General features: G+C 38.6%; 1 protein-coding gene across 1 annotated transcript in view; it reads right to left on the minus strand.

The window, feature by feature from the left end:
* Positions 1-6,112: 6,112 nt before the first annotated feature.
* The window catches only part of LOC126176100 (homeobox protein EMX1-like), a 330,487-nt gene continuing 323,700 nt past the window's right edge, over positions 6,113-12,899 (minus strand). Inside the window, exon 3 of the mRNA XM_049923238.1 lies at positions 6,113-8,953. Within this exon, the coding sequence (XP_049779195.1) occupies positions 8,627-8,953 (327 nt within the window). The 3' untranslated portion in view covers positions 6,113-8,626. The remainder of the gene's footprint in view (positions 8,954-12,899) is intronic.

Genomic DNA, 12,899 nt, shown 5'->3' on the forward strand with positions numbered 1-12,899 from the left:
AATGTGCAGTTCAAGAGAAGCCTTTAAGGAGTTATTGGTGGCCAGCTTCTTCCTCTCCATCGACGAATTTATAGTGGAACCAGTAGATGTATATATAATAAGCAGTATCAAATAAAATGAGTGTTACATGAAATGAGACTTTTGTATGATTTTTGTGTGTTAATGTGATCTGTATGAAGTAATAGTTGTAAACTGTTTTTTGTTCGATAATGCTTAACTACAATAACCTAAGATCTGTTTTATGTCTTCAGTGAACTAACATTTAAATTTTAGTGACAGATTTGTTAGTAATTTTAGAATGAAAGTATGATTCAGTTTCTTGACGTGTTGCACGTTCTTGAGAACCATTTTACTTAGGATCTTTGGAAGAAACACTACCATATATATTCTTTCGCAAAAAGGTATTACGAATTTTGTTTTTATGACCTACATCCTTGAGGATCTTCTCACAGTGTATCTAGCTATCTAATTAATCGCAAAGTTCTAAAAACAATATCCCAGTCAAATGATTAACGATCTGTCTGTGCTGTCTACATTTGCTGTTAATGCCACAAACTGGCAGGCTACTGAATACGAAAGTAACTGTTAAATGTTAACTGTGATATTCCTAATAATAGCGTTGTTGCTTAGCAGATAGAAATAAGAGTTTCTGAAGCTCAGTAACTAACAAGGGGAGGCCACGGGGCTGGGATCACGGATTTACTTCAAGCTTTGTATAAGTTTAGTACGCCATTAAAACAACGTAATGCGCAAGTAGTAAGGCGCAACAGTCTGACAATTCCGATAAAACCGGAAGAGAACTTTTACGTGTCTGTTATGTACATTATGTATGTGTGCAAAGGTGCCGACTGGAAGAATTCATTGTGGTCATGTGGTTAGCGTTTGCGCATGGCAAGAATGTCAGGGAGAAGGCGACAATTCGAATCCATAATACGCTTGTTTTTTTTTTTTTAATACATATTTCCTTCACTGTTCTATTTATTTAATTTGTATCACGTTTGAGAGGTAGTACAATGAAAAAAAAAACTGTATATTTGCATGAAGTTTCAATTTATATTTTCCATGTTCGTACGATAAATAACACCTTGCAACCTGTGAAGTACAGAGCACATCCGACAAGTAATTCTACATTACTCTTTTGGCCTGGCACACTGTGACGTACTATATTACTGATTGTGAATAACATCATTCGCATCATTACAGTGGCCAACAAAAAAAAATTTTTAATGTTTCTTGCACTTCATGAGTCAATTCCCACTAATTTTGGGTTGAGAAAAATGAATATGACTATGAAACAATTTTCTTGGTTCTATTTTCTGTGGTACACACTAGGTGGAAGTATTTCATATTAACTGATTAAGAGAAAAAGATACATTTTAATTACATATGCTAACAACACTGAAAGTGTACTTGAATTTCTTAAAACATTAGTTACCTTTTATAAGTTCTAAATTGCTGGAAGAATATTTCGCAGAAAGTTGGGTCTGAAGAGAATCGTGTGGTGGCTGCATGAGATCGTCGTCTTTTATCTTGCCGCTTGTAATGGAATTCCAGAGCATCCCTACACTAAGGGCAACAGTAATCCACAAGCACCTCTTCATTCCAATAGCCCTGATATCTTTGTTCCATAATAGAAATGTCCTGATGGAATCTTTCTCCATGTTCATTACTGACAGCTACATAACTAGGAGGGAAAATGTTTAGGTGGGAGTGGAGAAAATGGATTTTAAGGCATGCGTTGCATCCAAGGTTATGATATTTTTGCAGGAGCACTGTCACCAACTGAGTATAGTTATCACCTCTTTTGGTGCCTAAAATCCAATAACAACTCCCCTGAAGGCTTCCCAAACTTCTTTTTCTTTCCTCTCCAAAACTTGGTCAAAGGCAGGAACCTTTACAAGTTCTCGAATTTAGGGCCCGACAAAAATACCTCCTTAACTTCGGCATCACTTAATTTTGGAAATTTCACTCTTATGTACTTAAAGGCCCATCTTCTTGGGTCATGCAAATAACAAAATATATGTGAAGCCCAACGCTTAACCTGGTCCCCTACTTTCATACCGAAATAATGCTGTTAGGTAGTCTTCACATGAGGCATCAGATTGTATTTCTGTGATGAAAATGTTAATTCACCACAAATGTAATAAAAATTATTCACCTTATTTATTCATTTTCGTGACATTTTTACAAACGTTACACTACTAAAGCACCCTCAGACCAGAAATTCTCCTTCAATTACAGCAGAAACTATATGAAATTCAGAGTTGCAGCAACAGTATCTATGTTCATCACTTACAAACAGCTTAAGAGCATTTGTGTTTTGTTATTGGACAGATGTGGCAACTCTGAAAACAAACTTTCCCCCAAACTGAAAACGTGGACTATAAAAATGAAATGTCACTTTACCTCTAAAGCAAGACCTACTCTGTCATTTTTATGGTGATTTTTTAATTCAGCAGATAAAAATACATGGGAATTAACTATTTTGAGACAAAAACATGTTCATGTCCTTCGTCCTTGAAAATTTAATTTCAAATAGTCAAATAAAATAGGAAATTCACTACAACTTCATGAAAATGCTTGTGTGGTTTTTTCATTGTATTACCCCTCAAATGTCATATAAATTAAATAATGATACCATTGATGAAAAAAATATACATTAAAAATTACGTTTTCTTGGTATTCGAACTCTCGCCTCGTTGCCGACACTCCTGCCATGCACGAACGCCAACCACATGACCACAATTAGTTTATGCAGCCGACTCCTTTGCACAGATATACAGGGTGATTCAAAAAGAATACCACAACTTTAGGAATTTAAAACTCTGCAACGACAAAAGGCAGAGCTAAGCACTATCTGTCGGCGAATTAAGGGAGCTATAAAGTTTCATTTAGTTGTACATTTGTTTGCTTGAGGCGCTGTTGACTAGGCGTCAGCGTCAGTTGATGCTAAGATGGCGACCGCTCAACAGAAAGCTTTTTGTGTTATTGAGTACGGCAGAAGTGAATCGACGAGAATCCGCGGGATACAACTCAGTATGAACGTGACTCGCCTAAGGTGAACGTTTTCTGTGCCATTTCAGCCAATAAAGTTTTTGGTCCCTTTTTCTTCGAAGGTGCTACTGTAACTGGAGATGTTAGAGAATTGGCTGTTCCCTCAGCTCGAACAAGAAGCACAACAATTCATATTTCAGCAGGATGGAGCGCCACCACATTGGCACTTATCTGTCCGTAACTACCTGAACGTCAACTACCCGAGGCGATGGATCGGCCGCCAGGCAGCCCGTGACAGAGCACTTCATCACTGGCCTCCAAGAAGCCCTGATCTTACCCCCTGCGATTTTTTCTTATGGGGGTATGATAAGGATATGGTGTTTTGGCCACCTCTCCCAGCCACCATTGATGATTTGAAACGAGAAATAACAGCAGCTATCCAAACTGTTACGCCTGGTATGCTACAGAGAGTGTGGAACGAGTTGGAGTATCGGGTTGATATTGCTCGAGTGTCTGGAGGGGGCCATATTGAACATCTCTGAACTTGTTTTTGAGTGAAAAAAAACTTTTTTAAATACTCTTTGTAATGATGTATAACAGAAGGTTATATTATGTTTCTTTCATTAAATACACATTTTTAAAGTTGTGGTATTCTTTTTGAATCACCCTGTATAATTTACATAATAGACGTGTAAAACTTCTCTTGCAATTTTCTCGGAATTGCCAGAGTTGTGTACCTTATTACTTTCATATTATGTTGTTTTAATGGCTTACTAAAGGTGTAGAAAGTTTGAAGTAGATCTGTAATCCCAAAGTCGTCACCTCCCCTTGTAAGAACACTTACAGGGTTCCTCACGCGACTTTTATCGGACTCAAACCTTTCTCAAGCGGCAAAGCTGTAACACACATAAGAACACTTTCTTACTTTTCTTTCCGCTCTTTCGAAATACTTACATTTTCAGATACAGGAGTCTTCTTTCTTGATGCTGAGCTAAATTATTTCGGCCTGCTGCGAACACTAGATCGGTTTAACCCTTTTTAATTGTGAAATACAAAATTCTTAACTCTGTAAATGATCAGCTAACGTGTGTCTGACAACTGCAAACTTTTGAAACATTTTCCACGTGATTAGGATGCTGTTATGCAGAGAACATGTTGTACAATACTGACAACTAGCTGAGTTTCCGCTTCAGTCGGCAATCACTTACAGTTGCATCGTACCATATTGTCTGTTCAATTATTACTGCAGATGTTGACAATACGTCGCGCTAAATAATGATAAAATCATGTACGTACTAAGTAATTGTGTAGATATTGTTATATTTCTTGCTTCGGCTGTGTTTCAGATGTAAACTCACGAGGCTCGTTGACCTTTATATTACGCTACTATTCGAAAATTTTATTTACAGTTTGGAACTACAAGTCCTACATTCGAGACGTCTCCTGGAAATCGAATCTTTACGGAAAAAGGATTACGGAAATTTTGTGTTTGAAAATGATTTGCCGGCCGGAGTGGACGAGCGTTTTTAGGCGCTACAGTCTGGAACCGCATGACCGCTACGGTCGCAGGTTGAATCCTGCCTCGGGTATGGATGTGTGTGATGTCCTTAGGTAAGTTAGGTTTAAGTAGTTCTACCTTCTAGGGGACTGATGACCTCAGCAGTTAAGTCCCATAGTGCTCAGAGCCATTTGAACCACTTGGAAATTTATTTCTGAACGATTAAGTTCAACTCATGGTGACAGAGCAGCAGTCTTGCCTACTGCAGAGGTCAAAAAGAATTTAGACTTGCTATTCGCTCGTTTAACAGGATCATTTTTCTGCTGCTGCGAATAATAGTCTATTCGAAGCACTGTGACATCTCTTCGGTCAGTTAATTGCAATAAGTTATAGATATTTTTAATAGTTTACGTACACTCCAGTGTATATCTCTACATTCCTAAGGAGTAATAAACTGCAATACACTCTGAAGTCAATTCTAACTTTACGCATTGTGTTCGAGTGTCGTATTTTAAATCACTTCTGACATTAACTGCAGGTCATATTCTTTCTTGAAAACCGGTAGGTAACTCAGAGGCAATGCACGGAAATTGCAATTGCAATATTTGCATTTAACTTTTCTTCGAAAGATCATGAATCTGTTATATTTACACTGTAGTTATACAGCGTTATTTTGTAATGAAATATAAAGCTTATTTCTCCGATTCGTTCATTAAATCACGCTTGTGAACAAGTTTTTAATGAATGTACAAGGAACTCTAATTCACTTTAGCTGTTTCATTCTGTAAAATGTATGCTTCGGTAATATAAGACTGTCAAATAGTTATAACCAGGTGATGTACATCTTGTAATTTGTATAAAGGCACACTCTTCTTTATCTTCAAGACAACAGAGATTATTACGTTCATTGGCGTGGGCATACCTTTACATCAACATGTAGTTATGCCACATCATTAGCCCCCAGAAAGTAAGTAACTGACATTGTACTTTCCTGGTAACAATAGTAAAAGCTGAAATCTTTACATTCAGCACTAAAGTCTGAGTTACTGCTCAGTCACTGACGATAAATAAAAAAGGGTATAAGTCCTATTTTCTTCTCAAATCTGCATCATCGATTTTTTCGCTGTACCAGAGGCGAAATATCAATGCTATATAATAATGAATCGACAGAGCAACGCAAATATTGTGAGATTACACTTCACACCATCTTTACAGATAATGAGTAGAGGATGCTCAGCAATATAACTGCGATAAGAAAACGCAGATAGAACCAGATTAATCTCGGAGCATCAGTGCAGCGTCGATACGAGATGCTAAGCAATTATGTAATCGACATCATATGTCTTCCTTCACAGTTTATACCAATAGAACCGTAAGCTAATTTCCTGTGTGTGCGCGCGCGCGTGTGTGTGTGTGTGTGTGTGTTTGTTCAAAGTCACTCTCTTCTCCGCTGGATGTGAAATGGTGTTTCTTATTGGTTACACATTCTTGAATGTTGGACGTAATTCCTTCGAGGACAGGTGCACACTTTTTGGCAGCCTTTTGCAAGCTGATAATTCTGAAACTTTAGGACGGGAGATGTAGGAAATATCCTAAATATGTTCAAAGAAATGACACATCTTAACCGAAGTTACAACTTTATTTTACAAATCTTGGAAGAGAGAGTATGCGACATGTTTTTGGCACATTGCAACCGCTCCAGAACGGCGGTTGTTCTATCAGGAGACACACAAAAGTGGGCGCACAATGTCGTATGCATAGGAGGTGTACCATTTATAGGTCCAGGCGATATTTCCTGGCCTAGGAGCAAACATTAGTGTTTACAACTCACAGTACCTCGCTCATGTATAAAGCTACGCCACAGCCGAAGCTGTTTTTGACAGATTTCTCTTGTCCGGTGTAGTGGCACCATTTACTTTATACAGATAATATTTTGATTAAGCACTGTTTACCAGTAATTTTATGTGAGCAATGGAGTAGGTTTCTTGTTTTTTTTTATGATGTGCTTGCCCAAGCGTCTAGTTGCTATTACCATAATTGATTCACTTTTTCCAAAAGTGACTTGCTTTTAATGATGACAGTTGCTGGCATTAAGGCTAATAAATATTTTGTATTATGACACATTTGCAAGGTTTCAGTTTCAGTAGTTAATATCGTTGTCCATTAATAGAAACGTTAACCTTTTACAGACGAAAGAGTCTTCGTGAGATACATTTATACACGATCACGTGATATCTAACATGACAAAACACACATATAATTTCCACCTACATTAAATATATTTATACAATACTCTTAAATTTATACTGATATCAGTTTATGTACACGCATGATTCATAAATACTTTCTTTTGTTAAAAGTTCTGTGGCCCTGAAATAAACCACAAATACCGAGAAAACGAGCTGAGAAAAGTTCATTTCCGTAATACTGTTCGTAAGATAAAACTGCTGGAAGGTTAAAATCCTACTGACGTACGTGTACTTCGTCGATAGTTCAGGTCCCTTCGCTCAGAAGTAACTCACTAGCATCACATACACCGCACAGTAATCCACAGTACGACGTCAGCAGATTTTCCCGTAGAGTATATGTTCGTAGTGTTTTGAGCAGCCTGATTATTAAGCAGGCCAAGAAAGTAACGGAATATATGACACATGATTGCTTCAATAGTTTTACAGGTCTTCTCACTACTGAATTTGTACAGTTCTTTGGCAGATTGTCGTTCAAAATTGATTACACTCTTTTTTTCTTGTAATTTGGTTGTCGAGTCTGTTCTACTCTGTAAGCAACTAAATGAAGCTACCACCTAGATAATTTTTCAGAACGGAGACTGGAAGACAGCTTATTAGACATGTCTGTCGAGATGAAAACGGAGGCTAATGTGAACTTGCTGAAACTTAGATATGTTTTTTTTAAAAACAGTTTCGTCAATTTAGTTTCCATGAGAGTTCCAGTTTCCATAGTTACCTACATGTCGTAATTTAAGACCCAGAAATTTTTTTAAATGGGTGTTATAAACGTGTTGCTTTGCGTGTTGCTAAATTTTGTCTGTTGTTAACTTTCATCAGTTACTAAAATTGCCGTGCCATTGGTATTTCGCTTCATTTTTCGTAGGGACAGAAGAAAAGTAAAAAGTGCGTCCTGCACAGAAAAAGTTCGTCATCTCCGAGGGAGAAAAGGAGTTGTCTTGCATGCTCAGGAGTTTCGAGCTGGATTATTGCAGGCTTGTTATGGAAATAGACACAAATGATGAAAAATGTCGCAGCGTCTTCCGTCTGAAATCTTTCTGAAAGCTTCCGACAAGCCAAATAAAACGCAAGGATTTTGGGACATGTGCAATCTGAAATTTTAAAACGTACATCAGTGGTGAATTATAATAGCCAAGCGACCATTGGCCGACAGATGACTGTAAGTGTACGTTTCTCACTCTAGAAAGCAACACTTTAGAACGCCATGACTCAAAACCATATCATATAGGAGCCACGTTGATGACAGGTTTGTCTTTATCGTCATCTGACACGTAGAGAAAAACATACAGAAAGCATAGCGTTTTAGACGGAAGTGTCAGAGAATTTGATCAGAGAACTGGAGGAGCTAGGGAAATTGTTTGCAGAACCTGAACGTCAGGTTATCAACTCTCTCCTGTATACGTTTGGCTTTACGAATCGCATCTGCCTCCTCATCCCCTAAATACTTTTTCTGTCGTTGTTTATGTTATTCTGAACAGGAGATGAAAGGAAACTTAATATTTTGTAAGACCACGTGGCAGTCAGCTACAGTGGTATATTTGAGAAAATTGGTAACGCGTCAGGTAAGTACAGTAATATTTCGTCAATTAATAAAGGTGGTACAGGCAAAGTGCTCCGAAATTACAGCAAATGCTGGCATATTTCGAACTATCTTATGACACGAATGCACTGGACAGATAACGAATGAGATCCGCTGATTTCAAGAAGAAGAGTCTGGCAATTGTTTCGAGTCCACCGCACAAATGTTGTCTGCCAATAGTTGTAACAGTCACCACTGTGCACTCCGCACGTGAAGCGCCGTCCCGGGGATTCCGGCAGGCAGTGCGCCTCAGCCAATGACGAACCAGCCCGCCAGTGTTGCCACCCGCGAGGTCCTGCCCGCCAGGTCTCAGGTCTCAGAGCCCGAACTGCAGCTGTCGGAGTGGTGATGGTGGTAGCCCTGCTGCTGCTGGTGCTGCAGAGGACCTTCCGGCGAGTCCTGCTGCTGCTGCTGCTGAGCCTGCTGCTGCTGAGCCTGCTGTTGCTGAGCGGACGCAGGGGGCGGCGTCGACGTCTGCCGCTGCGTGCCGGGCGCGGGCTGCGTCTCCTGCTTCCACTTGCTGACGTGGTGCGAGTTCTTGTTGGAGGCGGCTGCCGCCTGCTGCTGCGCCTTCGCCTCCTCCTCCTGCTGCATTCGCTTGTGCTTCGTGCGCCGGTTCTGGAACCACACCTTCACCTGCAACCGCCGGAAACGACCACATTTTAATACCAGCCGCTCATCTAGCGTACGATTATTACAAGAGACTCAGGATATGTGTACTAGCAGTCGACCTTAAGGAGGGCAGGACGTCAAACGAGTCGACTTGGAGCAGGAATGGCACCACAGGGCATTTTAATTACCACTGTGTACACTTTCACAAATAAATTCTTACAACTTTGTCAGCATGAGCAGCAAGAATTCAAGATTCACATTCATAGCAATGAAAGTTCAAAAACATAACCAAATAATTTTTTTTACAAGTGAAATTTCATAATTTTTTCACTTACTATTGGCTGCATTTGTTGCTATAGGTACACTTTTCTTCACAACTAAGAGAGATTCTTTGATGAATTTTGCATAGCATACAAACCACACTTATAGGTGTATGAAAATCTAGAATTTATTTAATTTATGGAAAAATGAATGAGCTGTTACGTTTTAAACTTCATGTTTAGAAGAAATTCAAATTTTATAATTATTTATCTCAACTCTTATCACAGATTTTAATAGATTTGGAAAATTCTAGAGTTTTGCATTAAGAAGTTTGTGTTTAACAAGCAGTGCAAAATTTGTGGAAGAATCTCTCTTACTTATGAAGAAAATTGTACCTACAGCAACAAATGAAGCCAACAGTAAGTGAAAAAGTTATGAAATTTCACATGTAAAAAAACTTATTTCCTTATATTTTTGAGCTTTTCTGCTACGAGTGTGAATCCTGAATCCTTCCTAGTCATACTGACAATGTTTTATGAATTTATTTGTAAAAGTATAGACAGTGGAATTTAAAATGTCCTGTGGTGTCTCTCCTGCTCCAAGTCGGCTCGTTTGACGTCCTACACCCTTTAACCAGTGACGTAGTGAAGACTGTACAAGTGACGTAAACAACTTGGCTACTGTAACTCATTGCCACAGGTGGTATTTTAAAACAAACATAAACAACACAGTTTTGATTACGAGGAGCTACTACATCGGGAAGAAAAGTGGTTTGGATTACAAATACTATGATCAATCACATATAATGGGTGATTTAGCTACCCCTACCGTAGTCGTTATAAGCAAGCCGCAATGCTATATCTGGCCTTCAAAACCACGCGCCAGATTTTCATATTCTCTCTCTCGCTAGCCCTATAGAAAAACATGAGCAGGATCTTTCCTGTAGGAAATTTATTCTATTCAAATTTTGTATTGGGATATGTTTTCGTTGATTGCCATAGTTTCCGAATTGTTCGAGAAAACGGTACAAATACGACCTTCAAACGCACCTCTACTTCCACACTCATGGCCCATCGGTGAGTGTTTCTAGTATCTTTTCATGGAGAATGAGATTTTCACTCTGCAGCGGAGTGTGCGCTGATATGAAACTTCCTGGCAGATTAAAACTGTGTGCCGGATCGAGACTCGAACTCGGGACCTTTGCCTTTCGCGGGCAAGTGCTCTACGAAGTGAGCTACCCAAGCACGACTTACGCCCCGTCCTCACACCTTCACAGCATCTTTTCATGCCACTCCCTTCTGCCGCTGTAAAAAAAATGTATGACTGTACGAATTATTTTACAGATTCAATGTTTTTTGGTCTTCATTGACTGTTTTTGTTACGCCATCAGTTTGGTCGAGCACTTACAGACTGTGAAATTGACGTTTGTGTAAATTTTACTTAATGTAGATTACATTTCAGTAGCAAACCGTAAAAGCGTTTGACAAGAAAAACTATTTGTCGCGAAGTAAACGAACTGAGTAGCGTAAAAACAGCTCTGCGATTTAGAGGAGAGCACGATATACAGTAAGAAGTAAAACATATATGCCTATAATAAGGAAATCGAAGGTAGTACAGGAAAAAAAAACACTTCAGTTTAAGTGGAGATTGCGATACACGTTTGCGAACATTTGTATGTATCAGCAGTAAATGGAAACGGTTATCACGCAAGAACCATAACTATTTATCGGAAAGAATAAGAACCGAGTACCGTAAAAAAGGTATTTATGTAAAGAATAAAAAGACTGTTAAATTTTGTAAATACCAATATGCCACTGCACAAAGCTGGCAGCCAGTGTTGCAAATTCCTTTCGACAAATATTTCCTCTTACAAGAATATAAATCCAACGACAAAGGGAGGGAATTCTGCAATACACACACACAGGACAAATATTTTGATCATCGTTTGCTTAATTGTAGCACATACTCAGATGTAGGAGAAGGCGCTTTAAAACGCACTCCACATTATTCAAAGGGAGAAAATAAAACCCAATAAACTGGAAGTATATGTAAGGAATAAACCGCAAAGTAGAAAATACTATAATAGTCGACTTCTATAGGAGTCACTTGAAGGACAGTATTATATAAACATAAATCCAAAAATGGTTCAAGTGGCTCTAAGCACTATGGGACTTAACATCTGAGGATTTAGAGCTACTTAAACCTGAGTAACCTAAGGACATCACATACATCCATGACCGAGGCAGGTTTCGAACCTGCGACCGTAGCAGCATCGCGGTTCCGGACTGAAGCGCCTAGAACCGCTCGGGCACAACGTCTGGTCTAAGAGTTCCCAAATAAATGCAGCAAGTTTTTAATGTAATTTTATCTCTGGGGCACATTGACAGCGGCGACAGGCGGTAAATGTCCAAAACGAAAGTTCCCTATGGCTTCAACTGATTTCCAGAGACGTCTTCGAAGAACCTGCATTCTTGTTACGTCCTCATTCCATGCGTATGTTGCACCAGTTCTCAAAATAATCCAGTTTTCTCTTGTCCAAACCACAAAATCCGTGTATCACCGTCACGTCGAACAACGCTGCCTTAGGCACCGAAACTTTTCTCAGCCGTGTCTGTTTAAGGGGCTCCGGAACGCCCTATACTTGCAATGTTAAAATAACGCTTATAAATTACATCTTTCCTCACAAAGTATTTGAGGTAGGAAGTTGAACTTTTTACAGATTATTTATTGGAATATGGGCTACAACTTAACACAGGGATTTTACAAAATTTTAGTTCAGTTATTAAAGATGATTTTTTTTCAATTGTAATGAAAATTCACAACATTTTTTTGCAATTTTTTATTTATATATTCAAAAATATACAGTTTTTTGGAAAAAGGCTGTGTTAAATTATGCAGAAGGTACTGTGTAACATTTACTGAAAGTTTGAAACAAATATGTTTGGAAGATCCTTAGAAAACATGTAATTAGTATGAGAAAATAAAAGTTTTGGGAATCGAGCGACAAAGATTGGATTAACTTTTTAGTGCATTCCAGGTCCATAGGATGGATTATCTTCATCCTCTGCAAACTCCTCCTCTAGCTTCCTCTTGTTCCTCCTCCTGTTTACTCTTGCTTGTATTTCTAGACTCTTTACAGCCCTGTCTGCAGCCCGAAGGCGTTCCTTGTCTAAAGCAAGCATCGCTCGTACCATGTTAGAACCTATCTTCATCCCCATATTTCTAAATACCTTGCACCTTACAATGTTGCCATCATTGAAAGTCGCAACTGCAACTTTACTTTTACTCATTATTATACTTCAACAAAACAGAGACTCAAGAAACAGAATTAATTACGAATATTTTCGAGATAACGACAGAGTAAATAAACATGAAACAATCGACAGTCACACCAGCGATATATATTGAACCATCACAGGTTAGCCACAACTCATACTTTATCTCACATCACTAAAATGTACCTGATGAACACGGACGTTAATAATAACACCATTTGACAGCAGTTTAACAGCGCCACAGTGGGTCACGCCCATGTAGAACACATTTCAAAAAAAATTTAAAAATAGTTGTAGTCTTCGGAATTGAATAAATTATATATTTATTAAAAGATAATAGTCTGCAGATTCAGAAAACGCAAAAAAGTAAAAATTGAACTTTTCATGATTTTGAGCCTTTCCGGAGCCCCTTAAACGTGTTTATTTCTGACGAG

Source organism: Schistocerca cancellata, chromosome 3 (genome assembly GCF_023864275.1).
Source record: "Schistocerca cancellata isolate TAMUIC-IGC-003103 chromosome 3, iqSchCanc2.1, whole genome shotgun sequence".
Lineage (NCBI taxonomy): Eukaryota > Metazoa > Arthropoda > Insecta > Orthoptera > Acrididae > Schistocerca > Schistocerca cancellata.